The sequence below is a fragment of the Perissodus microlepis genome, chromosome 18 (assembly GCF_051167445.1).
Source record: "Perissodus microlepis isolate ML-2025 ecotype Zambia chromosome 18, ASM5116744v1, whole genome shotgun sequence".
NCBI classification, from domain to species: Eukaryota; Metazoa; Chordata; class Actinopteri; order Cichliformes; family Cichlidae; genus Perissodus; species Perissodus microlepis.
The window spans coordinates 8,783,284-8,810,263 of NC_140478.1; the positions used below are offsets into that span (position 1 = coordinate 8,783,284).

Consider the following 26,980-nt stretch of genomic DNA (forward strand, 5'->3'; position numbering starts at 1 on the left):
GGAAAAAAGTTAGCGTTCATCCTCCAGTTTCACTGTGTTTATGTTATGCTAACATAGCTGTGTCGCTAGTGATCACGTAGCACATCGTTATATACCAGCTAGCCAAACTTCAGTTACCCTACAAACGTCACTGCTGTTTATTGTGATATAAGTGATAGCAGAGCTGTACGTCTTAATTTGTTTTGGAAATCCCACAGTCAGAACATGCATACAGAACATACAACATACAATATTATATATAGATGAAGCTAGCGAGCTAACTCCCTGCTAACTTCTAACGCTGTTAAATTTCATAAATTCAGTTTTCATGGATGCCTGGATGTTAAACTTAATTGTTACACCTGGTAAAACAGCCACACTGATCATTTTATTACAGATGAAAGAATTTAGACAGTTTTTAACTCTCAGTGATGCCGCAGTGATCGTGTGACTTAGGGACATCAGACTTAAAGGCCGGATGCAGGCACAGGAAGAACGTGTCAGCTCCACACAGAAAGGCCCCAGCTGGCACATTTGAACCCAGGACCTCCTTGCTGCACCACTGACTTGATAACTTTGCAGATAATTTTTCTAGAAGTTAATAAACAATCTTATTGTATAACTTTAGCTGGAACTAGTGAATTTGGATCTTTTATTGCTTAAAAGCGTAGCTGATCTTTGCTGATCAGATAATCTATTCTCTAACTAATCATTTCAGCTTTAGGGAAAAAATAGATTCATATTTGCATCTGTTTTTATTATTGCAGTGTGTGTGTGTTTTGTTATGGTTCTGACATCGAAAATAGCAGAGAGAATTTATGATTTTACGCCCACTTGCTTTTGGATTCAAGAAGCAAACAGAGCTGAGTCGGCTGAGCGATCATCTTCATCCTCCTCCATCCTATTGTTTTATGTTCACATAATTTCCTCCACCAGCTCCTCGCTCTTAGTCATGCAACTCCTTCCTGTGATAATCCTGTTGATTACAACCAGAGGAAAGTGATTTTTCTTTTTTGTTCTAAACTAATCTCCACCTGTCTCTGTCTGTTCTTTTTCCTCCAGTGCACTCCCATTGTTGGCCATGGATTTGTGTTGGACAAGTACAAGTGCCAGTGCAGGAGAGGATTTTACCATCCAAGCCGAGTGGCGCTCAATGGCTTTAAAAGTAGGTTACAAAGCTCTCTGTAATAATAATAAAAAAATGCATATTGCAGTGAGCTGTCAGATCAAAACTTTGAGTCTTGCAAAAGCAAGCTTCTGGGAATTATGGAAAAAAGAGGAAAACAACCACCTTTTTTGAGCTGACAGTCACACATTTTGTTTGAAATTCTTGTTACAGCTTTGAAGGGGTATCCTGGGGTTTGTGAGGTTATGAAACCTCAAGCTCCAGTCAAGGGAGTTTGACTGCTCTTATGTTGAAATGTCTACTACGTTTCTATTCTGAGCTCCAGTGGGAGCCACAGGTGGCATTCGAATCACAGACCTGTTGGATTGTGTGACGGCTGCGTAGACGTAGAACACAAGGTGGAATAAATTAGAATAAATGTTTAGTTACATTTTATTTGACCATTTGCCAGACTGCGTACCCCTCCACGGTTACTGTTGCTATGCCTGTCAGGTTTTTTGTTCTCAAAGGGCGTACGGTGGCAGTGTCACAGTGTGGAGTAGAGAGGACCTAATGCAAGACTCTGCACACTGAGGCAAGCCTTTGTGGCCGATGAAAAGTGCCATATGAAACATGAACATGCAACCAAAACCAGAAACCAAGGTGCAAAAATAGGGGGAAACCTAACAGATGTCTTCACAAAGAACAAAACTTTATTAAGTACAACTGTTCAACTGCTCCTTCACAAATATTTAATCAACCAACCAGAGCAACTCAATGCATTTAGGCATGTAGACACAATCAAGACGAGCTGGTTAAAGTAGTATTTCACAAACTGGTGATCTACTGGGGTTTTCCTGCATAGTTGTCTCTAGGAACAGTATCTTAAATAACCACCTCTAACAACCAGTGCATGCAGAAGAGCATCTCTAAATGCACAGCACATTCAAACCTTGAAGCACATGCAGAAGAAGACCACACCAGATGCCACAAACACGAATTCAAACAGGATCGCCAAAATGGGAGACTGGAAAATTATTGTCTGGCTTCATGATTCTCAGTTACTGATGCAACTTGGTTGGAATTTTGAGTAAACGACGTGAAACCAGTGATCCATTTTGCCCTGTATCTATCCATGGTTCAAGCTGCTGCTGGTGGTGTAATTGTGTGCAGGGATGTTTCTCAGCACGCTTTTGGCCCCTTAATAGCAACTGAGCATTATTTAAACACCACCTGAGCATTGTAGCTGACCACATAGATCCCTTTATGAACACAGTGTCCCCATCTGCACCAATCGCAAAGCTCAGATGATCTTAAACTGACTTTTTGAACAGGGCAGTGAGTTCACTGCACTCAAATGACAGATCTTAATCTAGTAGAGCACCTCTGGGATGTGGTGTCAATCTGACGTAAATCTGCAGCAAATGTGTGACGCTATCATGTCAATATGGACCCAGATCTCTGAGTGATGTTTTCAGCTCCTTGTTGAATCTGTGCCACAAAGAATTAGGAAAGTTCTGAAGTCAAAAGGGATCCAATCAGGTGCTAGCAGGTTTGACCTAATAAAGTGACAAGTGAGTGTATATACACAGAGGTCTGATTAGGCAATAGACATAAAATGGGAAAGCCACAGGTGTGCATAATCACCACAGGTGAAAGTAATCAAGGCAATCAGACAGACAGGAAACATATCTAACCTAGACAGGAAAAAAAAACCTTCATAGTAAAACAGCAAATAAGAGAACTAATACAGATGTAAATACTAACTCTTAATGAGACGTCAAACTAGGGAACAAACAGGAACCAAGGCAGAAACAGAGAAACAAGACAAGGCAGAAACAGAGAAGGGAAATCCAACGAAAACACAAATCAAACTTTAAACTCTAACAGCAAAACAGAAACCCAAGCTTGAGACAGAAACTTAAATTCAGAGCAAACCCTGGCAGTTTGACAGTTTAGCTCCTCTGAAACAGCATCTTTGACCTCAGATGGCCATAAATGAAATAAGAAAGCTGTATAAGCATATTACAGGGAACATATTTATTTTGTTTTCTATTGATTCTGAGCTCAAAATAATCATATATCATATACTGAGCCTTAGTTTATCCTGTGTCTGAAAATATTTGTTTCAGCTCGCTTCAATCACGCTTTCTTTGAATCAGCTGCCCTTTTTAAAACAAAAGGTTTGAACAGCAGGAGGGGTGGGCTACTGTGTTGTGTGCCTGAGATGATCACTTTAAAGATATCCAATCTCACTGACATGATGCAGAGCCAAGATTAGAGCGCTTAGAACAGTCTGAAGTCTGAGCTTCTGGCTCTGATCACATTATTTGGCATTTTGGTCATGTTTAATACGTGCATCCATCATTGTTACAGAATGACTGAAAATAAGGAAAAGCATGATGTCTGTTTTATGTAGCTGAAAGCACATAGCTAACAGTTACCTACCTGATATGATGCTGAAAGATTATGACCGGTGCTTGTGGACCAGGCAAAAAGAGTCTCACCAGTTGCTCATGCAGTCACTCAGCACATCCAGACTTCTAATAATAGAGATGCAGAGACAGTAAAATTATAAAAAACTGTCTTGTAAATTTCAATAAAAAGTTTGCTGAAAACAAATTTGTCTTTTACCTGATAGCGATGCCAATATTTCTTCGTTTTTAGTGTGCTCTGTCCTTCATTTGTTCCAGGCAAACAATTACAATAATTATAATATAATATATAACAATAATATAATATAATTTTTCAATTCCTATGCACCCTGTGTGGTTTGATTGCTTCTTGTTGAAAACATTCAACATTTAACAAACTAAAGATGCATTTAAAAGGATGCTTGCAAATAAGAGTTGAGATATAATGAGAAAGGAGTTTTGTTAATGTAACACTGTCCAGCTCTGCTTTGGGTGGAATTTGTAATGTACTAGGTTCAATAAATAGGAGGAGAGAGCTGCGATCATTCAATAACCCCCAAAATCTGAGATTAACAAAAAATTATGTAACACCCGATGAAGGCAAATGAGGACTCAAAAGCACAACTTATGAGCAAAAATCAGTCTTTACAAGTTTCACTGCACAAATTCCCAGTCCAAGAAATCAGACGTCAGAGTACGTTAGGAGCAGGCAAGCAAGGGTCAACCTAGAAAACCAGCAAATTTTAGGTTTTACAGAGAGAATGAGCAAAAGGCAGAGAATGAATTCCCTGCAACAATCTACAAAGGAAAACTGGCATAGAGGAAAAGTAAGATATGGAGCAAATACTAAAAGGTGAAAACAAGGTCCAGGTAACACAGTTCAGGGAACAACATATTGTAGGTAAAACACACAAAGACTGAAAAACAAGAGAGACGAGTTTCTCAAAGTAAAAGACGAAACAAGTGAATAAAAACACAGAAAAAGGGGGAAAGAGAAGGGGAATATTTGATAGATGAATTATTTTATTCTAATGCAATCACAAAGATTAACACATATATACATATTAGGACTGTAACAATGTGCATGCAATAAGAACAAAATAAGGAGCACCAAAATTGTCATCATAAAGATCAACTCGTAACGGAAGCATTACACAGCGAAAGACAGCAAGAAGCACTAGTTAGCCAGGTAAGTTTCCAGCCTCAGAGCACATAAACACACTGTGTCATTTACTTCATTCCTTTTAAGTCTAGTGTCTGGTTTTCCAACTAATCAGGACACAGGACACAACCTTCTGCACTCCTTGCACACTAAAGTATACCTCCTAACAGAACACTATGCACATTTGTGAGATATATGAGGAAATCTTAAGCTTTATGGGGCGTTTGCTACGCTGCATATGGACAATTGATGTTCAGGAGAGCAGTTTAGAGAACAGTAAGCTGTTATTGCCTGTCCTACAGCTCTGGCAATCGATCTTATTTTCCCAATATTCCTTATTTTTCATTCAGGTGCGAGAAACAAGAAAAGAAAAACTAAATTTGCACACCCTCTTGGCCTTGGATCATTTCTCTGCTGATGTTCTGCTTTTCAGACTTGCACTTTTCAACTATATCGTTAACTTTAGCCCCCCCGATCGTGCTTTGGGTTTGAATGTCGGTTTTCTTGACTGAAAGCGCTGCAGTGTCCTCGGACAGAAAGCCTGGCCCTGATGAGCAATATAATCATTCAACTGCGGTGGTTCTCATCCCCGACTCCAACAATGCAGCACCCCAGGGGGGTTGATATGCTAAGCTGGAGCTTTATTATAATTCAGTGTGATGAAGGATGTAGTCAAAATGCTCAGTCTGTGAAGAGACTCATCTTCCAAACCCCATGCAGATCACCTCTATAAAAATCGCTGTGACTCAGATTGCATTGCAGTTGCAACCCTGATTTCCATTCGTGGAACATCAGTCTTAGTCTTTGTGCAGCTACACACAAAGAGACCCAAAGCAAGAAATTTGAGTATACAATTTATGCACTACAAATGCAAATGCCTAAAGCGTGCAGTGAGCTTTGCAGCAGCCTCAATGAACTGAAGAAGCTGTGCAAGTACAGTTTTGCACAATTAATAAATAAATAAATAAAATTACAAAAAACAAACAACATTAGGGAGAAAAACCAACAGTTGTGAAGAATGTACAAACTGAAAAGCACTTTTTACTTGCAGTAGTTTAAGTGGTTTGGAAGGACCGCCTGTGCTCAAACTGAGAGCCGTGGTATCACTGTGAACATCTGGCCCCTGTGACAGATGTGTGAAAAATGAACCAAGCTTTCTTCTGTCTGCCTTCAAGCCACTGTGAGAATGATTCGATCTTCAAATAAAACAAAAGACAATGCAAACACAAATTTATGATACAAAAATTTTAGATAACACACACACTAGTGCTGCCACAAACCATTATTTTGATAGTCGACTAGTCACCGATTATTTTTGCAATTAGTCGACTAATCAGATCATGCACCCATTGGACGTAAAACCTACAGCTTATTGCACCAGCATGCATTTGCTTTCATATAACTATCATTAGCTTACAGCTTGAAGTGTTTAAGGTATGTGCTAGCTGATTGCAGATTGTCTCGGTAGAGTTTAATAAAATTAGCCGTCTGCTCTTTGCTCCTAAAATATAACAGGACACTGGAGTAAATTCTCTACCATCACACTTGTGTTTAATCAGTTTTCTGTTTGACGTTTATTCATCTGTGTAAAAACTATAACTATATAAGTTATACAAGTGACTTATATATCATGTTTAACCTGAGTAGCGAAAGACCGCGGGAGGTTTGAAAACGATGTGCCGGGAGTCCGGTGTTCTCACGGCTCTAGTGAGCCTTGACCTCTCAGTCAGCTATCGAGCTAGTGGGTAACAGACGTCTCTGAAAACGTCAGAGCAGATATTTGAAGTTTAGACAGCTGTATTCTCGCCTTAAAATAACTTAAAAGTTTATTTTGTGACCCAGAAAGAGTAATATTAAAACTAAGTAGCTGCCGCAATTGTTGGAAACTGGAATTGGCTGAGCCGCGCTCTGAATTCTGGGATAGATTGGGCCACGAAGGATACACCCGACCCATCCTTTAAATCTGGGGAAAAGGAGGACACATTTGTCGGCCGCATTTGGAGGAGCCTTCAAATTTAGACAGCCTTCGTCGCATCGCTGTAACGTAATCAGCCTACAAATGCAGCCTCCAAATTTGGACACAGCTACTATACCAGAGACTGCTTCTTCTTCTTCAGCATTTAACAGCAGCTGGCATCCTTGTAGATGCATTGCTGCCATCTTCTGTTTCAGGCCATTATTACACTCTTAAATTCTGCTACTTATTCCTGCGTCTTTCAGGATCTTACACAGCTTCGAACAACGTGTTTGACTATTAAATTAGTCGTTGATGATTTTGATAGTCGACGTAATCGTGACTAGTCGTCTAATCATGGCAGCCGTAACACACACGGAAACACTGATGTAGATGATGCTAATTTCCGTTGTTACTCAGGAATGAGTGTAAGAACAGCTTAGATTGGAGGGTTCAAGGGAAAAGACTGAGACTGAGCTGTGCGGAGGAAAGATGCCCGGTGTGTCGGGAAAATGATGCTGCTGGGAGAGAGGAAATAGGATGTGGTGAAGGAGGACATGCACACAAAATGTGGTGTGGCAGACAAGGATGCACGGGATGGAAGGAGATGAAAACACATGATCTATTTGGCTAACCTCTAACTTGAGCATCTGAAAGAAGAAAAAATAGTTCACCATAATCTGAGCAATAGCTTGCAATAAGTACCCACTTTAAAACCTTTGCATTTGATGTACTTATGTATTATTTTTAATTGGATTTTTCAAAATAATTTGTACTTAACATTTTGTCCATTATTACAATTGAGGCAGAATGGGTATTACAGAAATGGAACAAATATGCTGTTTCTCTGTATAGCCCCTGGGATACAGAGGAGAGAGGCTGGTGGCTGTATTGTATTAATTTCAGCATTCATCTGATTTGTGTTATTAGGGCTTTGTTGAAGCATCTAACTACATACTTCATCTTTGAGCTGTTTATATTCTCATCTTTCAAATAAAGCAGTAATAAAGTAATGTGAATACTTTAGACTAAATTGACTGTGCATGTGATCCTCAGGTTGAGATGTCACAGTTGTGCCATTTGGTTCAGTATGTAGATCAGAATAATGTGTGCGGTGTGAGCCACAGCTGGGCCAGAAGTTATTTGCTATTTGTTTAAACCAACACTGCCAAAAATCCCCAACGTGCTCTGGTTGTCGAATGTAAACCTGCCACACACACCTTATAACACTCGGAGAAATTCAGTCTTTACAGCAAGTCGGTCGAGGACATTTTTCTTCCGTAATGGAGTAAGCTCAGTAGTTTGACAACAACAACTCAACAAATGGGCTGTGGGCTAAAACAAGGTCCGGTTTGACTCAGCTTGACTCATGCGCCACAGTTGGTGCTTATTTATTGACATCTGGCATTTGAAAGTAGATGGAAATTGACAAGCTGAGGTTAGGGACTGTCAAAAGTACACAGCATGGGCCTCCGGAGTGCTTTTTAGACATCTTCTCATCTTTTTTTAAATATTAAAACATTTTTCCTATCTGGACTTAGTCTCTTTGTAAACACAATACTCTATTTAAACACTTTTAGACATTTCTTGCTTGTTTTTTTGACACTATTGATTTCCACCCAGACCTTTATTAACAGTCACGCTCTATTGGACTGAGATCTGCTGACTGTGGAGGCCATTTGAGTACAATGAACTCATTGTCATGTTCAAGAAACCAGTTTGAGGTCATTTGCGCTTTGAGCCATGGTGTGCTATTCTGCTGGAAGCAGCCATCAGAACAGGGGTACACTGTGTTCATAAAGGGCTGGACATGGTCAGCAACAATTGTCAGGTAGGTGCTGGTATTCAAATAACACAAAGTATGCAAAGAAATAAATCCCCTGCACCATTACTACACCAATGCCAGCCTGAAATACTGAGAAAGGGCAGAATAGATCCATTCTTTACTCTGATCCTTCCATCTGAATGCTGCAGCAGAATTGGGGACTTCTCAGACCAGGCAATGTTTTTCCAGTCTTTAATTGTCCAGTTTTGGTGAACCTCAGTTTCCTGTTCTCAGCTGACAGCATGTGTGGTCTTCTGCTGCTTTAGCCCATCTGCTTCAAGGTTCCAAGTGTTGTGCAGAGATGCTCTTTTGCATATCTTGGTGGCTCTGTAAGCTCTAGAGATTGTTGTGTGGGAAAATCCCAGTAAATCAGCAGCTTCTGGGATCCTCAGTCCAGCCCTACAACCACATTCAAAGTCATTTAAATCACCTTTCTTCCCCATTCTGCTTCAGTTTGATGTAGCTCATTTTGACCATATCTGCAGGCATAAATTGTTGTTGAGTTTTTGCCATGTGAGTGGCTGAATAGGTATCTGCATTAATGGCCAGTTGAACAAATGTACATAATAGAGCGTATCTATATATATGAGGAGTTTAAAGGGCAGACATTGATGAGACAGTCTGTGCCAGTTGCAGCATGAATCACACTCACATTCATTGTGAATTTGCATAAGGACGCAAACACAGAAAATAACATCCTGTCATGGTGAACACTTATTGTGCGTATCTAAACATATATTAGCTGAAATTCAGCTTATCTGTGATTCACAGCAAAAATACAGAGTCTCAGATCACAGTTACCACCATGCATTCTTTTCTCAGCCAAATGAAACCACTTCAGTGGCTACTTAAATTCACTTCTTGCTTAAATTTTTTTTAACCACTATCAAAGAAATTTCAGCACATTCTCTTACAATCACGCTCTGCTGAAGCATTGTGCAGTTGCGCGGCATTTGCATACCGTATGAGCTCTGGGACCTACAGAGGAATTACATGCTTATCAAACATCATTTGCTCGAGGAGCTGCATGTCTGTGTGTTTGAAAAAAATGAAGGATTTCAGCTACAGATTGACTGCAAATCCCACTGCAGCTGACATATCCTGGAATTAAGAATTATATTTCTTGCATCATCTGTCGTGTCTTTACACGTAATTGATTAAATTCAGGTTTCAAAGGAACCAGTTCATGCTAAAAATGAACGTTCTCAAAGGGAAAAACATAAAAGAAATCATGGATAGAATTGATAAACCTCATCCAAATCCATGTGTGTCACATGCTGATATTACTACAATTCCGCAAACAAGACTGAGGAAGAGAGCAGTGACACAATATTGTATCTTCCTCGCCTTCATTATCCATCATTTGCTTAATTACAGGCTGCATTCTTGTAATTATCTCCCCAAGGCTTTTTGATTCATTGGCTTGATGCTTTCTTTGCCTTGAAATTGATTAACTGAGCATTTAATAAGGAGTCAGCCTGTGACAGCTAAATGCAAATTAATTGCAGTGCTAATCAGACCTGTGTCCTGAGATGTGATTAGATTTGAATTTGTAAAGGCTTTCTTTCTTTGAACTTGAACAACATAAGATAAGTGATAATGAAACAAATCTAAAGTGTATTCACATCTTCAGGTAAGGAGCAGGGCTCTCACAGAGACGAATCCTCCGACGTGTCCAGCAAGTGCCTGCCGTGCCGCGAGGGCTGTCCCTACTGCCGGGATGACACGCCCTGCCTGGTGCAGGAGGACGGTGCTCTGAGGCTCTCTGTGGCCTCCTTCCAGGGTCTCTGCATGATGCTGGACTTGGCCAGTATGGTGGTGGTCTACCACTTCAGGAGAAACAAGGTAAGGAGAATGCAAATTATCGGTTTCATGCTTTTCTAATGTGGATAGGGACATGCTTAACAGCTTATTCTATTACTTAGTTTAGACTTTGGAGGGAGTTTGGCATGTGTGGTGATGTCAGTAGAGCTTATGCCGGCCTGCACTCAGAATCTCAATTTTTTTCAGTGCAAAGTTTAGAGAGAATTTGAAATAGTCAAAAACCTAGAAGCACTCTGAGAGAGGAAACCTCCACCAAGGCAGCTCTGTGGGCAGGATTTACATTTGAGGGAATCATTTTGTGTTTTGTATACATTCATTTTGCTTTCTTTGTTCTTTTTAAATGTAGTTTAAGACGTTTGTAGCGCAGTAAAAACAAGTGCAAAGGCTTTGTTGAAACCCATTTTAATATATACTTGACATAATTGGCAGATTTTAAGTGTAAAAGTGAGGTCAGAGGTCAAATAAGACATGCTATTTGGATGCAAACTAAAAAAAGTGATATTTAGAATCCCCATATACCAGAATCATTTCCTAAATGCTGAAAATACAAAGAAAGGCAGCAGAATTTCAAGCAACGATTTAAAGATAAGATACATTTCATGAAGGTTTGAGCTTATTTGATCTTAAAGAAGAGGTTAAAGTAACATATTAGAATCCACATATATATTCCCTATAATCCTGTGTTGTCAATAAAAACAACGGCAGTAATACACATAGTTTTTACTTTTTTTTTTAAATAGCTCTATAAATCACTTTGACCTATAGATCAGTCTATTGACCTTGAAGGAGAGGTCAGAGGTCACATGTGACATGCTATTTTACTCTATAAGGTACTTTCTTTATGTTAACAATACACACCACAGAATCATAATGTGGAAGCTATAAAATTTTTGTCAGCTTTTGAAAATAAGGCACATTTTCATAGAGTGCTGACATGACCTGACTCTACACCCGTATAAGTTTCATCAGAATTCATTCAAAAACTTTCAAGCTGTGGTACAAACATTAAAAATGACACACACATACGCAAACACTACTAAAACCATAACCTCCTTGGCGAAGAATACCCAAAGAATACCTGAAGATTGCAAGATTACATTATACTTTTTTTCACCTAAAGACTAAAGCAACCACACTCACACAAGGAAGATAATACTGAACTGTGTCATTAAACTGTCCCCGTCATGGAATGGCGACCTGTCCGGAGTGTACCTGGATATTTGGTCCACAATGACGCTATGCTGCATATGGTAATAAGTGGATGGATGCTGAAATTGTACGGCATAACAGTTTTAGAGCTTATCCCAAACTACACACTGACAGTCTCCCCTACTCTTCAATTTTGGTATTTTTTGTGGCTTTGCAAAGCCGAATGGCCTAATTTGAAACCTCCTTCATAGCGAAGATTAACTGGAAATGTCAGTGAAATGTCATGGAAAATAATTTTAAATTAAATAAAGACGAAGGTTTCAGGGATTAAATTCAAACTGAGTGATTATGACAAACTCACGAATGTTTTGAAAATAGGAACCGCTGTGTTACAGCTGATCATGCCTTCACAGTACTAAGCCATCAGAGTAGCAAAAGATCCTCCCTGGCCTCACTGGCAGCATGCAGTTCAGCGAATTACATGCCCAGATTAAAAGAGGACATTTGAGATTTTGTCCTCAAACAATTTCAGTATGCAACTTAGAAACTGGAAAAAAAATATTGCTATATTTACGACATACAGCTGCTTCTTAAAGCATTGCAAATTCACACAAATTTCCATCATATTCCATCAAGAATAAAGCCAAATAAAGACAGACCAGTTGATTTTATCTTATTTTATTGTAATTTAATGTAATTTTTATTGTCTTATTACACTGACATCATTACCATCAACCGTACCCAGCCCTCCTTCATTTCAGTGTGACATTCTTGCAGTGTAGGATAATAATTACAATTTACAATCACTCCTCTGGCATTTAAATCTTTCCTGGTGATCTATTTATAGACAGTCGTGTTGTTGCCTCAGAACCTCCCATATTTCTTCACTTCACAAGAGATGTCCCTGGAGGCCTTTGGATGAACATAAAAGACATTAAAAAAATCTCATATGTGGTAATGTGGTAATTAAATACAACCCAGAAAAGTTCTGTCGTCACTCAGAGACATATATTTTATATATTTGTGCGATGTATCATTTGCATTTTCGCGCAGTTGCATGCAAGTCGTGGCTGTTATGTCTGACTTGCAGCAGCAGAATCTGAAAGGTAAACTATGGTGGCCCCAAAGGACAAAGCAGATACAAGAGAGAAAATGAATGTGAAGAAAGGCTCACTGCAAATCCAGAACAAATATCAATACAAGCAGCAGCAACATTATAGATACTTTTGCATGCCGGTCAGCAGCCTCAGCGTCTGATACCATCAGGCCAATCATTCTTTTTCAGTATCCTTCAGCAATCCATAATAACCAAGCTCTCCCTGTCATTGATTCATGAGGTTTTGTCTCTCTCTCTCTCTCCTTGTTAACAGAGCATTCGTACATCTGGTCTCATTCTGCTGGAAGCCATCTTGTTTGGTGCGCTACTTCTCTACTTCCCAGTAAGTGTCCATATCGATCTTGCATGCCACCCACCAGTTTACTGCTACTTCTTTTTTTTTTAATATAAAAGTTCTCAGAAGTCTCAGGGAAACAAGCAGCTGGGTGCGTCTGGGTATGCTTTGTCAGGAGAGAGACAGAGTGCGCTCAAACAAACTTGCAAACAAAAGCATGTGTTCATTATAATGACTAGTTTTAAGGTTTTATTTGATAAATAACTGATGGACCAGTGGGTTTGCACGAATTACCATGAGGCATGCATGCTTTTGTCCGCACATTGCAGGCAAAATTTTGCACTTGAGCTTAAAGGCCACTCTGTAGAGCACCACGAACAGCCCCTTGTCACTGAGATGGAGAAGAAATAGTGATGGGCATTGGTAAAAGTCTCTCCTGGACGACATTCATAGTGTTATAAAAGAAAACTAGAGAACAAACACAAACCGCACATATATCCAAACAGATGGAAATAGGTTTGAGATGTGATTTCACCATCTATGAAGCTCTTCTAATGCAGTTATTGGCCATAAAGTAAATATCAAAAGAGAGGTGTGATGGTCAAATCCTAAGCATTACAGGTTTAAAAAGAGGGAAGGAGTGGTCAAGGTCTGCTTTGGCTGAGAAAAAAAAAACCTTTTCAAGAAAGAAAATCATTTTTCAGTGTCCAATATTTGTCATGTAGTGTGTGGATGTGGATCCCACACGCAGGCTTAGGCAGTCAAAGCTCAGTTTTATTGATAGTCCATGGAAATAATTCAAAAGAAGGTGAGTGCAAAAAGGTGCAGGGAAGATGTGACGAGGCAAATAGCAAGGGAAACTAAGAATCACCAGAAAATATCAAAAACAGAACAAAACTGGAAAGTCCATAAACAAGGCGGTGGGTCAACAACCCAGGACTGGAATACTGGAGTAATGTGAAAATATCCCATTAAAAAAAAGCCCATTTCCTCAGTTGTAGCTAGATGTTGTAGTACTATAGTTAGGATCATTACAACAACAGAGAGCTGGACATCACAGTTGGTGCGTACTTATAGAATAAGTGCGTTCTCTTCCATGTGTGCCTTTGCCTGTCTGCGTCGGCTGTATGTGCCAGCCAGTCCGTGTGCTCGGGTGACAGCGTGCGTTCTATATGTGTGTATTTACACTTTTGGACTCAGCCCACATTGCACCTGGAGTGCTGCGTCAGGAGCCCATCTTTAGAAGGGAGGCAGATGGAAGAAACTTGCGCGCCGTATAACACAGAGATCTGATGTAGCCAGGGAATTCACTCCTTTCAAATCCTCGCACAGACTGCCAACAGTGGAGCCACTGCTCTTCTCAAACACAAAGCCTGATGGCCGAAAAAATCAGCCAGAAAGAAAGAAGTTCCAATCGCTCGGCTAAGTCCGGGGATAAAGATTTTGTTCTTATTCTAAAGTTACTGGAGTGTAACCGTATGCACGACATTTTCCCCAGAATGAAAAAAACAAAAACCTGAAGCTGTTTTTTGTTGCAGCAGACAAAGAGCTGCAGGTATTGCATCCTTATGTGACCACACCTTTCTTGCTTTTGCATTCATCCATCCACTCCAGTTTACCCCAAGGATAATCCAGTTCCAAAAATAGCCCCCACCCGCAAAACACTCTGCCGCTCTGTCATCCTCGCACACATGAAGGTCTCCTTTCCCCCACCTTACCTCCTTGTCCCCCACCCCCCTCCTCCCTTCATGTTTTCCTTTGATTACCTCCTCTGCATGTTCTCTCTCTATCTCACCTCTGTGTCTGCCTCCCTCTCCCAGCCTTAACGTTTGTTGCTGTTGCCTTTTTTTTTTTTTTGCTGCCACCACAAACCTCTTCAGCTGCAGCTGGTCTGCTCTGGTGCTCAATGCATTTTTAAACAGTCCATCAAGTTCTAGCACAACTTGTTTTAAAAATACTTCTACTGATTAATTGATGGAGGACGCTTGGGAGGTTGGACGCAAACCAGGAGGGCCACCTTCTCTTCCAGGCAATATAAAAATATGGCTTTTTATCGCAGTCCCCAGTGATTTTGTAGTCCACATGAGTGGTACTGCAGAAGGTTGTGATGCTGTCTGTCTGCCTGTATTGTGTGTGTGTGTGTGTAGGCAGAGTGATGGATGGATCATGTGTGTGTTTAGGTAGCTTCAAAGCCTCATATTTTCCTGTGGTCATGTGCATGGATTTGCCATTTGCATGTTTTTGTTTTGCACGGTATGTAGGTGGAAGGAGCAGCACATAAGAGCTACTTTTAGCTCTTATGTGCCGTTCAGATTTATTGTTTTGCTGTCATGTGAAGCAGAAAGCTGGAAGAAGTGATGAGGTGAAGATGCCAAATAGGATGCAAATCCTGAAAACAGACTATACTGAGATCGAGGCAGGAGAGACAGATGGACATAAGGAGGAGAGACACTGAAACAGGAGGGAAAAATAACCTGTTGAGTAGTTGAGATGTTGTTCACGTTTGCTCCGTCTTTACTTCTGTCTGTTTCAATCCATTCCAAAAACTAGTTTTTCTTTGTGTATTTTTCTGCTGTCTTACTGGCTCCAGCTTTCTTATACTCTTAAACTTTGATTCTCAAGCGCTCAAAACTATTTTACTAATGTCAGCGCTGGAGAACGTGCTCAGATTTTATATGTTATGCTACATTTAAAAGTCATGCTTTCAAATTGTTAATATCACCATCAAAATACTGTGAAGCATGAAAAGGAACATTTTCACGGTACACTCATGAAAAACTAAGTGCACCCCATTATTGTGTAGCCTATCGAACCACCTTTAGCAGTAATAACTTAAAGTAATCATCTTCTTCTCATCTCCTCTTCTTTACAATGTTGTTTCAGTTCATTGAGGTTTGCAGGCATTTGTTTATCCACAGCTCTTCCAAGATCCCACCACAGAATTTCAATTAGACTGAGGTCTGAACTTTGACACGATGATTCTTTTCTTTTTCAGCCATTCGGTTGCAGATTTGCTTTCGTACATCAGTTTTAGCCAAGCTTTTGTTGTCACAAAGATGGCCTCGCATTTGAGTGAATAATACTTTGGTATACAGAGGATATCACTGCAAGATGATCCAGATCATAATCCCTCCACCATCGTGCTTAACTGTTGGAATGAGGTGTTTGTGGTGATATGCTGTTTGGTTCTCTCTAAATGCGACGTGCACTTCATCATCACACATCTGCACTTTCGTCTCCCGAGAATTTGCTGGGATATCTGCTGGGAAGATCGTGTCATTTTGCTAACACACATCTGAATGTATCAGACCAGAAAACTGCCAAGATTTCTGCTTTTAGGTGTTCACACTTGCTGATGATCAGTTAAGCGAGTGCCTTTGATTAGCAGATTCTGGCTACTACGTCCATTCTTATGGGTATACTTCGTTTTTACAGAACTGCATACAGTATACTTAAAGTGGAAGATTTCAGTCCTGGTTAATTTGGTTAATTTTAGTTAACGCTGGTAACCGTAACTGCAGTTTCATACTTTATGTGTCAGAAATCTTGAGATGGCAAAAACACACTGCTATAGGAAGTCAGGCAACTGGCCTTTTTCCATCATTGAGCAGCTGTGAGTGATTTGAGTTTATGCTCCATGTGGCATTAGTCTGCTAACAGTAGGGTGCAGTAAAAGGAGCAAAAGGAGTTGGTTACCTTGCTGAGAAGCTGGGGAAGCCGCTGTTCTTCATAACAGCTCACTGTAGCTGTGTCTTCAAGATAAATTGCTCCATACAAACTGTCAAAAAAAAAGAAAGAAAAAATGACCAATGTCTTCTTTTGCAGGAACATTTTAATGAGCTGTGGCTGGTTAGTGCTAAGCTCACTGGGAACTTGTGGTTCGCCAGCTAAACGCTTCCACGGTGAAGCTGCAGTTGAAACTGATGGGTTTGCATTAGGATTAGGTTAATGCAAACCCATGCAGGACCATTTCTGCAAATGTAACCATGGACACCAAGTCTGTATTAAAACAAATATATAAGTCTGGCAACTGATAGACATCAGATTCCTATTTTAACAGTATGCTGACAAAAAGCAATCATTATTCACTTGATACATTGTTAGAAAATGTTTTAATTTTTCTATTTAATAATACATTAACATCAACATCACATGTACTGCTTTGGATTCCTCTCTGGGGATTAATTAATGTTTATTTTCAGCAATAGTATTCCATTCAAGTGTATTTATGGATTTATTTAATATATGGATTATTTATACATGTATTGTGTCTATGCTGTTATGTTACCTGTTATTAATTTCAATTAAAATTCAAATTTACTTTGGTGCATGTAGTTAGCAACTTTTAGCTATTAAATAACAAATTTCCTTCAAGCCTCTTATCGATAAGTGAGTCATGTTCAGGCTGTTCCCTTAAATTGCCCCAATTCTGACACACACCTGCCTGCCTTTCAATATCAATTAATTTATCAGCTGCAGTATTAAAGAGGAACAGCAATAATTCCTTTTCTTGGGTCTGAGATGGACTCTGCTCCCCAGTGTCTCATGACCGGCATACCAATAACAGACTCCGCGAGGTTGTGATGATGATTGCGGATGGAAGGAAAAGCCTGTGAGTGCCGTGCTCCATGCTTTGGCTCAGTGTGTCACATTTTTAATCAAGAGGTGAGAGAAATGTCTATATACCGGAGCTGAAGTGAGTGTGAACAGAGCGAAGGCTGAAAATAGGGATGTTATGACAGTTTAACCGCTTGCTGAACCACATTTCTGAAATTCATCTTGCCACTTTTAAGACTGTATTTGATTATGAAACAATCACAGCAACATTATCAGTGATGAGGAGGTAATAAGCTGCAGATTAGTTCCTGTGACATTTGTTATGAGTCACGTTGAGACTTGGCTCTGCTTTCAACTTCCTGAATACCTGCATAAGATGCTGTGAGATTGAATATTTCTGTCCTTCCATCTTTCTGTCTTTGCACTATAGTCTTTGTTCTTCATTTCCGTGGGTAAAATAATGTACACTGTGATTCATATTCCCCACTACACTTTAGCTTCTCTTCTCTGTTAACGCATCTCACGGCCAGACGGTTACAGCCTCTGGGTTGGCTGGTTGCTCAGCTGGGTTTGCCACAGATGTTCTGCTTCTTTTCTAAAAAGGAAAAGAGGTTACAGGTGTTGTTGTTGTTACTTAAGCTTAATTAAAGCAATTGGCTGTTGTCTTTTGAATGCCAAAGCATTGTAAGAGCTGGAATAAATCACTCGCCTTACGCCTCAGAGATGCATTTATGCTGCTTATTATGTTGTACCACAATAAGTCTGAGATTATGTGGTGATTACAAAAAGCTGGAAAGCTATAACCTTCTGTTTTTGGTTATTGTAAAACAACTTACATATATAAAAAACCCAAGCATATAATTCAGAAAGTATTTTTGTGCTATAACATTGTTATCCCCAAACAAGCTCCCCGACCTGTACACTGTTTACTCTGCTGCGCAATATCACAGACTGAAAAACTGTCACTTCAGCTCCCTATCCTGTTCTGATTACACTGACTTCAATCCAGCCACAGCATACAAAGTACCTAAAGACCTGGTCTAGCATAGGGCTCACATATATTTTTTATATTTTTAAAAAAGCATCATCTTATAAAAAGGAGTAATTGTAAATATAGTCTTCTTTCTGCTCGAGCAGTTATTGTCAAGGTGTGTAGTTGAGAGAAACCAACTGCAAGACACGCATACAGGTTGAAAATAAAAGTAGGATGAACGTTTGTTGGCTAAAGCAAAAGTTCAGCAAATACCAAATTCAGAAAAGGGAAAGAAAACAGAATGAGGGGGTGAGTTCAACAGGAGGATCTGACAAAGGAATAAAGGGGAAGAACTAGGATTGGATATAAACAGAGGATAGATTACTCAGTGTGACACAGCTGGGTAGATAGAAACATGGCATGGCTATGATAAAGACACAGACATACAATTTGTTTAATCCCTCAATGGTGTAATTCACTTGTCCAAATACTATATTACAATATAATATGTTATATTATATTACTATATTTCCAAATACTATGCTATGTATAAATGGTTACTATATACAGCACAATATGTATATAAATCTACATATTACCCAGTTTTAAGCTATAACATATAACACCAAAAGTACTTTACATGTGCAATGTAAACATATGCAACAGATGCAAAACATAAAAAAAGACATTGAAATTTTGTTGAAACAGATACTAAGTGTGATGCAGGTCTTTCACTCTCACTTGCGTTTGCTTTTCAAACCACATTTAACATTTTTAGTCCGTATGCTAGACTGAAAAGAAACCCGTTCTAGACCTGTAATCAAAAAGATGCTCTGTGGGAAGTGGTAGTTACTGATTAATTACTGTTCATGTATCTATATAGTTTTAGCGGATAGGCGGGGTTAAGGTCAGCGTTTACCTCAACACATAGTCACAAAACAGTTTGGCAATCGTAGCACGATCTCACAAAAGATCACACAAACTTCCTTCCGTTACAACAAAAGTTTGTGTATTCATTCAGACCACACTGAATGGAGAGATTACCCTAAGTTGGAAAGGTGTCACGCTTCGATAGGATTTTTTTTGCTTCAGTGGGAACGTTGCCAGAGTCACAGCACTGAATCTTCAGAGCAGAAGCTGGGATTCGGGTCACCGAAAATGTAACATGTGGCTTCCCGCTGTGTTGCACACTAATGAAATGAAATGCAACCGTAGAAAGAGATGTGCAAATGGAAGCTTGGATCCTTACAGCATGAGCCTTGTCTCTGCAGCTTCTGCTACAACCTCCTCTGCAGCGGTAATAGGTGTGAATTAACTTCACATCATGCAGAAAATGATAGGCTGACATTTTATCAGCCATCGGCAAATTCTTTATTGCTTTGTTGAAACCGCTCAGAGAGACAAATCGTGACAGGTTGGACCGTACACATTTAGAAACACAAGTGTGTCTATACATGCAAATCAATGTGCAGATAAACATCACTAAACGCGCTCCTAGACCTATAAAGGAATAAGCTCTCAAATTCCTCACATCAAACGTGCTCTGGAAGTTGACATATGAGCCACATAAAGCTAACAGATGAGGGAACTGTGGAGGCGTTAGATATTCGTGAGGTCAAATCCACCTCCAACTCTGCTTCTCGTGTGCTTACCACATTTGTGTCTCTGACTTCCTTCCTGTAAATACGAAAAATAATCAGAGTCCTAAGATGTGTTTATGAGATGTGTGAAAGTTAACTCTGCTCTGCATTTTTGTAGGTGATGATCCTGTACTTCAATCCCAGTGTGTTTCGATGTATCCTCCTGAGGTGGGTTCGCCTGCTGGGCTTTGCCATCATGTACGGGACCGTCATCCTGAAGCTCTACAGGTACCGTAAATAACAGGCCATAAAAAAAACAAAACAAAAACAAAACAGTGGACATAGCAGCCCATTAGTTTCTAGACTCCACAATTTGAAGCTGCTTTTTCAATAAGGTGCACATGTAAAGCACAACCACAGACACCACTTATCAGTCCAAAAAGCACGAACAACACAAGTATAGTCAACCCTTTCTGGCATTTCTATGCCGATGACATTCAGTTGTACATAATAATAATGGATTGCATTTATATAGCGCTTTTCGAGACCCTCAAAGCGCTTTACATTACAATTTCTCTATTCATTCACTCTCACATTTACACACTGGTGGAGGCAGCTACAGTTGTAGCCACAGCTGCCCTGGGGCAGACTGACAGAAGCGAGGCTGCCATATCGCACCATCGGCCCCTCTGGTTGCTAGGGTGAAGTGTCTTGCCCAAGGACACAACGACCAAGACAGACAGAGCTGGGGATCGAACAGGCAACCTTCCGGTTACAAGATGAGCTTCCCAACCCCCTGAACCACGATCGCCCTATGTCTTTTAAGCCTCATGGATAGTCTGTCCACCCCGCTAGTGCTTAACCACAATTAGTGATTGTCCCACAATCAGTGTTAATTTTGACAGTAAATTTTGCTTTAGTTTTTTTTTTAGCTTTGGCCATAATATAGCTATCTAAATTCTTTTAGTTTTAGTTGACTAAATATCATAATATTTGTCATAGACCAAAGCTAAGGGTGATTCAATTATCTGTAGTATAAACTGTTGGAGAGTGTTAGTGTTAATGTGTTCTTAACAATGTTATCCCCGTCTGAATGTTATGTTAGAAACAGGTTCCTGTGATGTGGCTAACTGTTAGCGTCTCAGAAAGTGGTCATTAAATGTCCTTGCCATGATAAGTCTGTGGCAGGCAGGACACAGGACCCAAATGCAGGACACTCAGACGGAGGAATAAACTCAAAGAGGCTGCAGAAAAAACTCCACAAACAATAAACGTAACAATAAACAATAAACCAAAACTAGAAACTAATACAAAACACTAGGAAACCTGGAGACACAGGAGGGAAACACACAAAGCGTGAGGGTGTGGATGACGTTGACGTCGCGACACAGACAGAGAGAACCACAAGGCTTAAATACACAAACTGACAACGAAAGGATGGGGAACAGATGATAACACAACAGGAACAAATCAGAGCTAACGACACACAGGAAGCAACACAGACTAAACTCAAGACACGTAAGCTTAACACAGACATCAGACATGGCAACAGGGAGGAAACATAGACGAGGGACCAGGGCGAAACAGAGACACAGAACAGAAACCAAACCCTAAGAACAAGAAAATCTTAAGAATTAACCTGAAAGATAAAATAATAGTAATAAGAATAAAAACCACTGAGTCAACAGATTCAGGACCGTGACGTCCTGATAAAGGCTCTGAATTTCCAAGCATCATGAGGTTATAATATAAACGTTTGTCATGTTATTACGAAATGATTTACGAAACATCTTATTTTTATTGACATGAAATGGGAACTGTGTCCATATGTCCCTGACATTTTCCACGTCATTTTATAAACATCACACGTTTAATTGTTCAATTCAATTCAGTTTTATTTATACAGTGCCAAATCACAACAACAGTTGCTTTACAAGGCACTTAACTGTGTCCTTTAAATTTTAATTTAATTTTTACATCAAATTTACATCCACAAAAAATGAATTACACCATATATATTATGACATCATTATGTTGTCTAGCAACCACCTGATGATGGACTAAAATCACAGAGGAAAAAATACTGTAGGCTGGACATGTAGCAGTTTTTCTGAAGGGGCGGATTATCTAAGGAGACCAAATCCATTTTTTGTACCAGGCAGAAAAAGTATTATTTTTATGATTGAATTTGGGAAGTTTAGCATGGACGTCTGGGAAATGACTCATTTTTGGAGCCATCCGCCCATTTGAAGGAAATGCTGTTTTTGGCACTTCTGTGTTGGCTTAATATTTCAATCCTGCTTCCAGTAAACTAAAACCAAAATCACCATTTGAGATGACATTTCCTGTTTGCTTTGTGACTGTTCTATGAAGGATTATGATTAAAAAGCAAACCCCTGCGCAACACATGGGCGATATGGAACATACAAATACACGCACTTTTGCTACAATCACACTATGATACATTATATTATGACACACAATTCTAATCTCAAATTCAATTCAGTGTTCAGTTGAACTGTCAAAGAAGCAAATATATAAAATTGTGAGATTTGTATAAAATATTTGCACGTGCCTTATAGATGCTGGAACTCACAGCGCTCTATGCAATGTTTTTGCAAAGTTTTATTATGATTGGTTCTTTTGTAGGAGGAGATAGGGAACATACAAATACTCTTGGATCATTATAGTATGATTTTACTTTAAAACACTAAACTGAAAGCAAAAAATAAAAGTTAAAAAGCCTCTGCCTGTGTTGTTAACTCGCCTCATACGTTTTCTTCTCCCGTCCCTTCTTTTCTTCGAGCCTCTCCTGGTCCCCTCCTCTCCCTTACATCCTGTCTCCTCTCCTTCTATTAACTTGCCCATGAGTTAGTTTTAATTTCAATAATTCAGCTATCTCTTAGTATGCACACACGTGTGCCATCTTGGCACACGTGTGCTTTAGCTTCCTGCTCTTCGGCTCCGGGCTGTGTTACCGAGATGGGAGAAGGAGGTCAAAGGCCGGCCAGAGTGTTCCCTTGGCAAAATTACCAATTTCATTTTTTTCTGAGCCCGCTGAGTGGGAAGTGTGCCCCGGGGGCAAGATCTTCCAGTCCAGGCCCACAGAATATATTAGAGATGAGATAGATTTGTCACAGTCTGGTCCAAAGATAGCAAATGAGCAGGGTAAAAAATTGAAACAGACTTTTTTTCTATGTCCAGATGGTGATATATGGTGATATAAGAACATGCTGTTGTATATTGTTCCCTACACTGCTGCAACTGATGAGCCTAACATGCTGCATTTTTAGCTCCTTTTACAGATGCAGTAACATCAGGAAGTAATTCACAATAAATTATGTATGCATGATTTCTGTTGGACATGTAAGCACAACTCAAAAATGACAAGGGCCTCCTTTAACAGATCCTTCCTCCCCACTTCCTGTGCTGTCCGCTCTTCGCCCTGAAACTCAAAGGAAATTACAGCATGAATCAAAACCAAACATATTTACCAAGCATGAATGAATTGAAGTGATTTAGCAGTTTCTCCCTGCTCGTTTTATTTCAAATGAGCATGCTAACGTGATCAGCAGCCAGGGGCGTGAGCAGCACTTACATACGATTTCTCTCAGTCGTTTCTGATATTCAGGCTTGTGCCTCACGCTCTCTCCCTGCTCCACACAGGGTGTTAAAGGTGTTCCTGTCCCGCACGGCCCAGAGGACACCTTACATGACCAGCTGGCGGGTCCTGCGGCTGCTGCTAGTCATTCTGCTGGTGGTGCTGTGGTTCCTGGTGGCCTGGACGTCCTCCGTGTGCCAGAATCCGGAGCTGAGTCAGGCTCTCATCGCTGCGGGTCTCACTCCCGAGGGGCTGCAGTTCAGCATGTGTCTGCTGGACCGATGGGACTACATGATGGCAGTCGGTGAGTACGTTTGTACGGCTTTCCTGTAATTACACACGTCTGACTTTAAGTAAATCCAAATAAGAAACAGCATCATTTTCCAGATAGAAAGAAAGTGCTACTTACCACTTAACTGGAAGGAGCTTTAGAGCTTACAGTTTAAGTTCAGGCTGCTTGGATAAGCCTTAAGATTAAGTTCAGTTTAGAAACTTTATTTTTAGAAAGAAAAAAAAAGCAGCATGTATGTTGATGATAAAACTTGCCCGGCAACAGTAGTGCAGAGGAGAACTGATGTTTTGCTAAATTTAAGTTTGACTTTTAGACGTTAAAGAGTAACTTAAAGCAAAAGATCTCAAACATTTTCAACTCAAGAATGTTTCTGAAATCTGTTTTTTGTATATTCAATGCAACATAAAGTTCATCCTAATTATTCACTGTAACATTGTACACAACCTAAATTCAAATATACATTTAAATGACGAGTTTATTTTTTAAATATGCAACAGTGCATTTCCACATCTTCATTAGTTGAATTTAGACAGTCCTCTTGCCCATGTACCCGAAAAGGAGTGGTGTAAAGAAAAGGTATGTCTCCCAACTTTTCTGACCCCATCTTCTGCCTTACTCATAGTGTCAAAATGTCTGTTAATGACCAGATTGTATACTCAAAAAATATATGAGTAAATGAATTGGAAGGAAGCCGTGGTTAGTGAAGGCCCACATGCCCTTGAATGTATGTTACAGTAAATCTCTTAAAGACAGATTCTTAAAGCAGGAGGCAGTGATGTGCACCTCACTGAAGCCGGCCTGACAGCAGGGGAGACTAATCTTGTTTGGAAAGAAGGGAATGGATGGATCCCTGAGAGATGCTCGGCCTGTGTGTGAAGACTGATAGACAGGCAGGCAGGGAGAGTGGAAGTGGCAGGAAAGAAGAAGAAAGGAGCCTGTGAAGTATGAAACTTGTAGGGATGTGGGCATCGATGCACAGAGAGTTTTGCACCATCACAGGAGTGGAGAATTTGAGAGAAGGAAACAGGAGGGAGCCTGTGAAGGAAGGACAGTTAAGGATACTCCAGAGACAGGACGGTGGAACTGCTGTGTTTGTATGTTAGCGGTGACAGCCTCTAACAAACACCCCACTTTGAACAGGCACCGACCGCGGGAATGATTTGCATCCACGCGTGTGTCGGTGTGTATTTAGGGGGAGCGTTCTTGATGAGAAGGGAAATGAGGGAGCCCTGCTGTCTGCTCTGACAGCAGGCATAAACATGCTGCGGTGTGCTGAGGCTCCACTGAAGGACAGGACGCATCCTGCAAAGCTGCTTTGGAGGATTTTAACAACAGTGCGGTTCACGCTCGTGAAAATGAGCCTAATTGCTTTTCTGTGTTTTTTTTCCCCTCGTCCTGTCATGATTTCGACATGAGAACGCATGTCAGCCCAAAATTAACATAACATAATATTTTGCGCTAAATTGTGAAGCAAAGCAGAGCTGATGCGAAACATTATCGATTATGTCACCGAGACGCGCTTATTGTAAATCCTCAATTAATCTGTATTATAGTTGGAGTTGTTATCGTTTCCGTCTTGGAAGCAGATCTCCATGCATCCTGATTCAGAGGCTAAGCACTACGCAGTTTATAGACCGACCTATTCATAAATATTAATGATCTGTAATCACTGTAAAGACTTTAGGGAGTCATATCCCAGTGTGATCCTTGGCATGGGTGTCGGTGCTCTTTCAAACAAACAGGACGACCTGTGACAGACTTTCATTTAGAGTTCTCATAAAAAACTAAAAGTATTTTTTATTTGGAAAAATTGGCTTGTTTTTTTTTTGTTTTTTTTACTGGCAATAAAAGATGCATAATGTTTTGTTCTACTGCAGACAGAGATATATTAGATTGCTCCCAGTCATAATTTCATACCTCCATAATGCAGCAACCCTGTAGAAATCCCGTCCTTCACATTTCAAAATAATTACTATTAATTTTTGTAACTGATGTTCTTTAAAATATAATTACACTGACACTTTCGATGATAACGAGCTACTGTAGCCGTGCACAGGTACTGCACTGTATATTCTGTAAAGTGTTGATACTGTGACGGTGGAGACAGCTGGCGTTTTAAATACATCTTTCCCATAAACTGCTGTCAACCCGAGATCAGAGATGAGATGAGATTCAGTGATAGCAGGAATGTGTCACCGTGATGTCGGAGAAGCAGCTGCTTTACAGAGGGGGGAAATCAGCGCAAACATGAGGAAGTCGTGCAAAATTTGAAACTTGTACATTTTAAATGTCATTACTGCCATAGTAACACAAGAGCCAACCATGGTTCAGAATCATCTTCTCCTAATTTACCTTTCTAGAGAAATGATTTCTGTTTTTGCAATACAAATGCTGTAAAATAGTAACTAAATCAACACCCAGAAGAATAGTTCAAACTTTATCAGGGACACCTGTTCAGCTTTTCACTAATACAAATACTCAATCAGCCAATCACATAGCAACAGTGCATTTAGGCATGAGAACATGACTAAGATGACTTGCTAAAGTTCAATGGGGAAGAAAGGTGATTTAAATGACTTTGAATGTGGTATGGCTGCTGATCTGCTGATCAGAGGATGATAAAAAAACAGAGTTCTCTGGGTGAAAATGCCTTTCTGATGAAGGGGGTGAGAGGAGAATGGCTGCTTTATGCTGATTAGACGGCAAAGGTAGATCAGATAACAGTAATTCAAATAAGCACTTATTACAACCAAGGTATGCAGAAGAGCATCTCACAGTACAGCAGCAGAAGACCACACCAGGCATCCCTCATCTCAGGTAAGAGTGAAATAGGACAGTGGAATACTGGAACATGTTGCTAAGTCAACAGATCCACTCCAGCAGAGCATCCCAACATCTTTGGGATGTGATGGAATTGCAGCTGAGAATTCTGCAGCTACCGTGTGATGCTATCATGCATTAAATTTTCTGAGTAATAGTAACGTTTCCAATGCATTTCTGAATCTATACCAGAACAAATTAAGGCAAGATGGGATCCAACACTGGTACTAGCAAGGAGTACCTAATGATGTGGTTCATTCTCTTTTTGAGGAAGAGGTGAGACCAAAAAAAAAACATAATAAACAAAGTGAAAACTCATATATGCAAGCTTTTCAGGGCTGACTTACTCTTTTG

At 40.0% G+C, this 26,980-nt stretch overlaps 1 protein-coding gene across 2 annotated transcripts in view; it reads left to right on the plus strand.

Annotated features, from left to right (window-relative positions):
• The window catches only part of gpr158b (G protein-coupled receptor 158b), a 79,098-nt gene that overhangs the window by 33,508 nt on the left and 18,610 nt on the right, over nucleotides 1-26,980 (plus strand). For both annotated transcript variants that reach the window (XM_084911293.1, XM_084911294.1), the window contains 5 exons: nucleotides 1,042-1,144; nucleotides 10,073-10,284; nucleotides 12,783-12,851; nucleotides 20,092-20,201; nucleotides 23,580-23,818. In XM_084911293.1, the coding sequence (XP_084767419.1) occupies nucleotides 1,042-1,144; nucleotides 10,073-10,284; nucleotides 12,783-12,851; nucleotides 20,092-20,201; nucleotides 23,580-23,818 (733 nt within the window). The remainder of the gene's footprint in view (nucleotides 1-1,041; nucleotides 1,145-10,072; nucleotides 10,285-12,782; nucleotides 12,852-20,091; nucleotides 20,202-23,579; nucleotides 23,819-26,980) is intronic.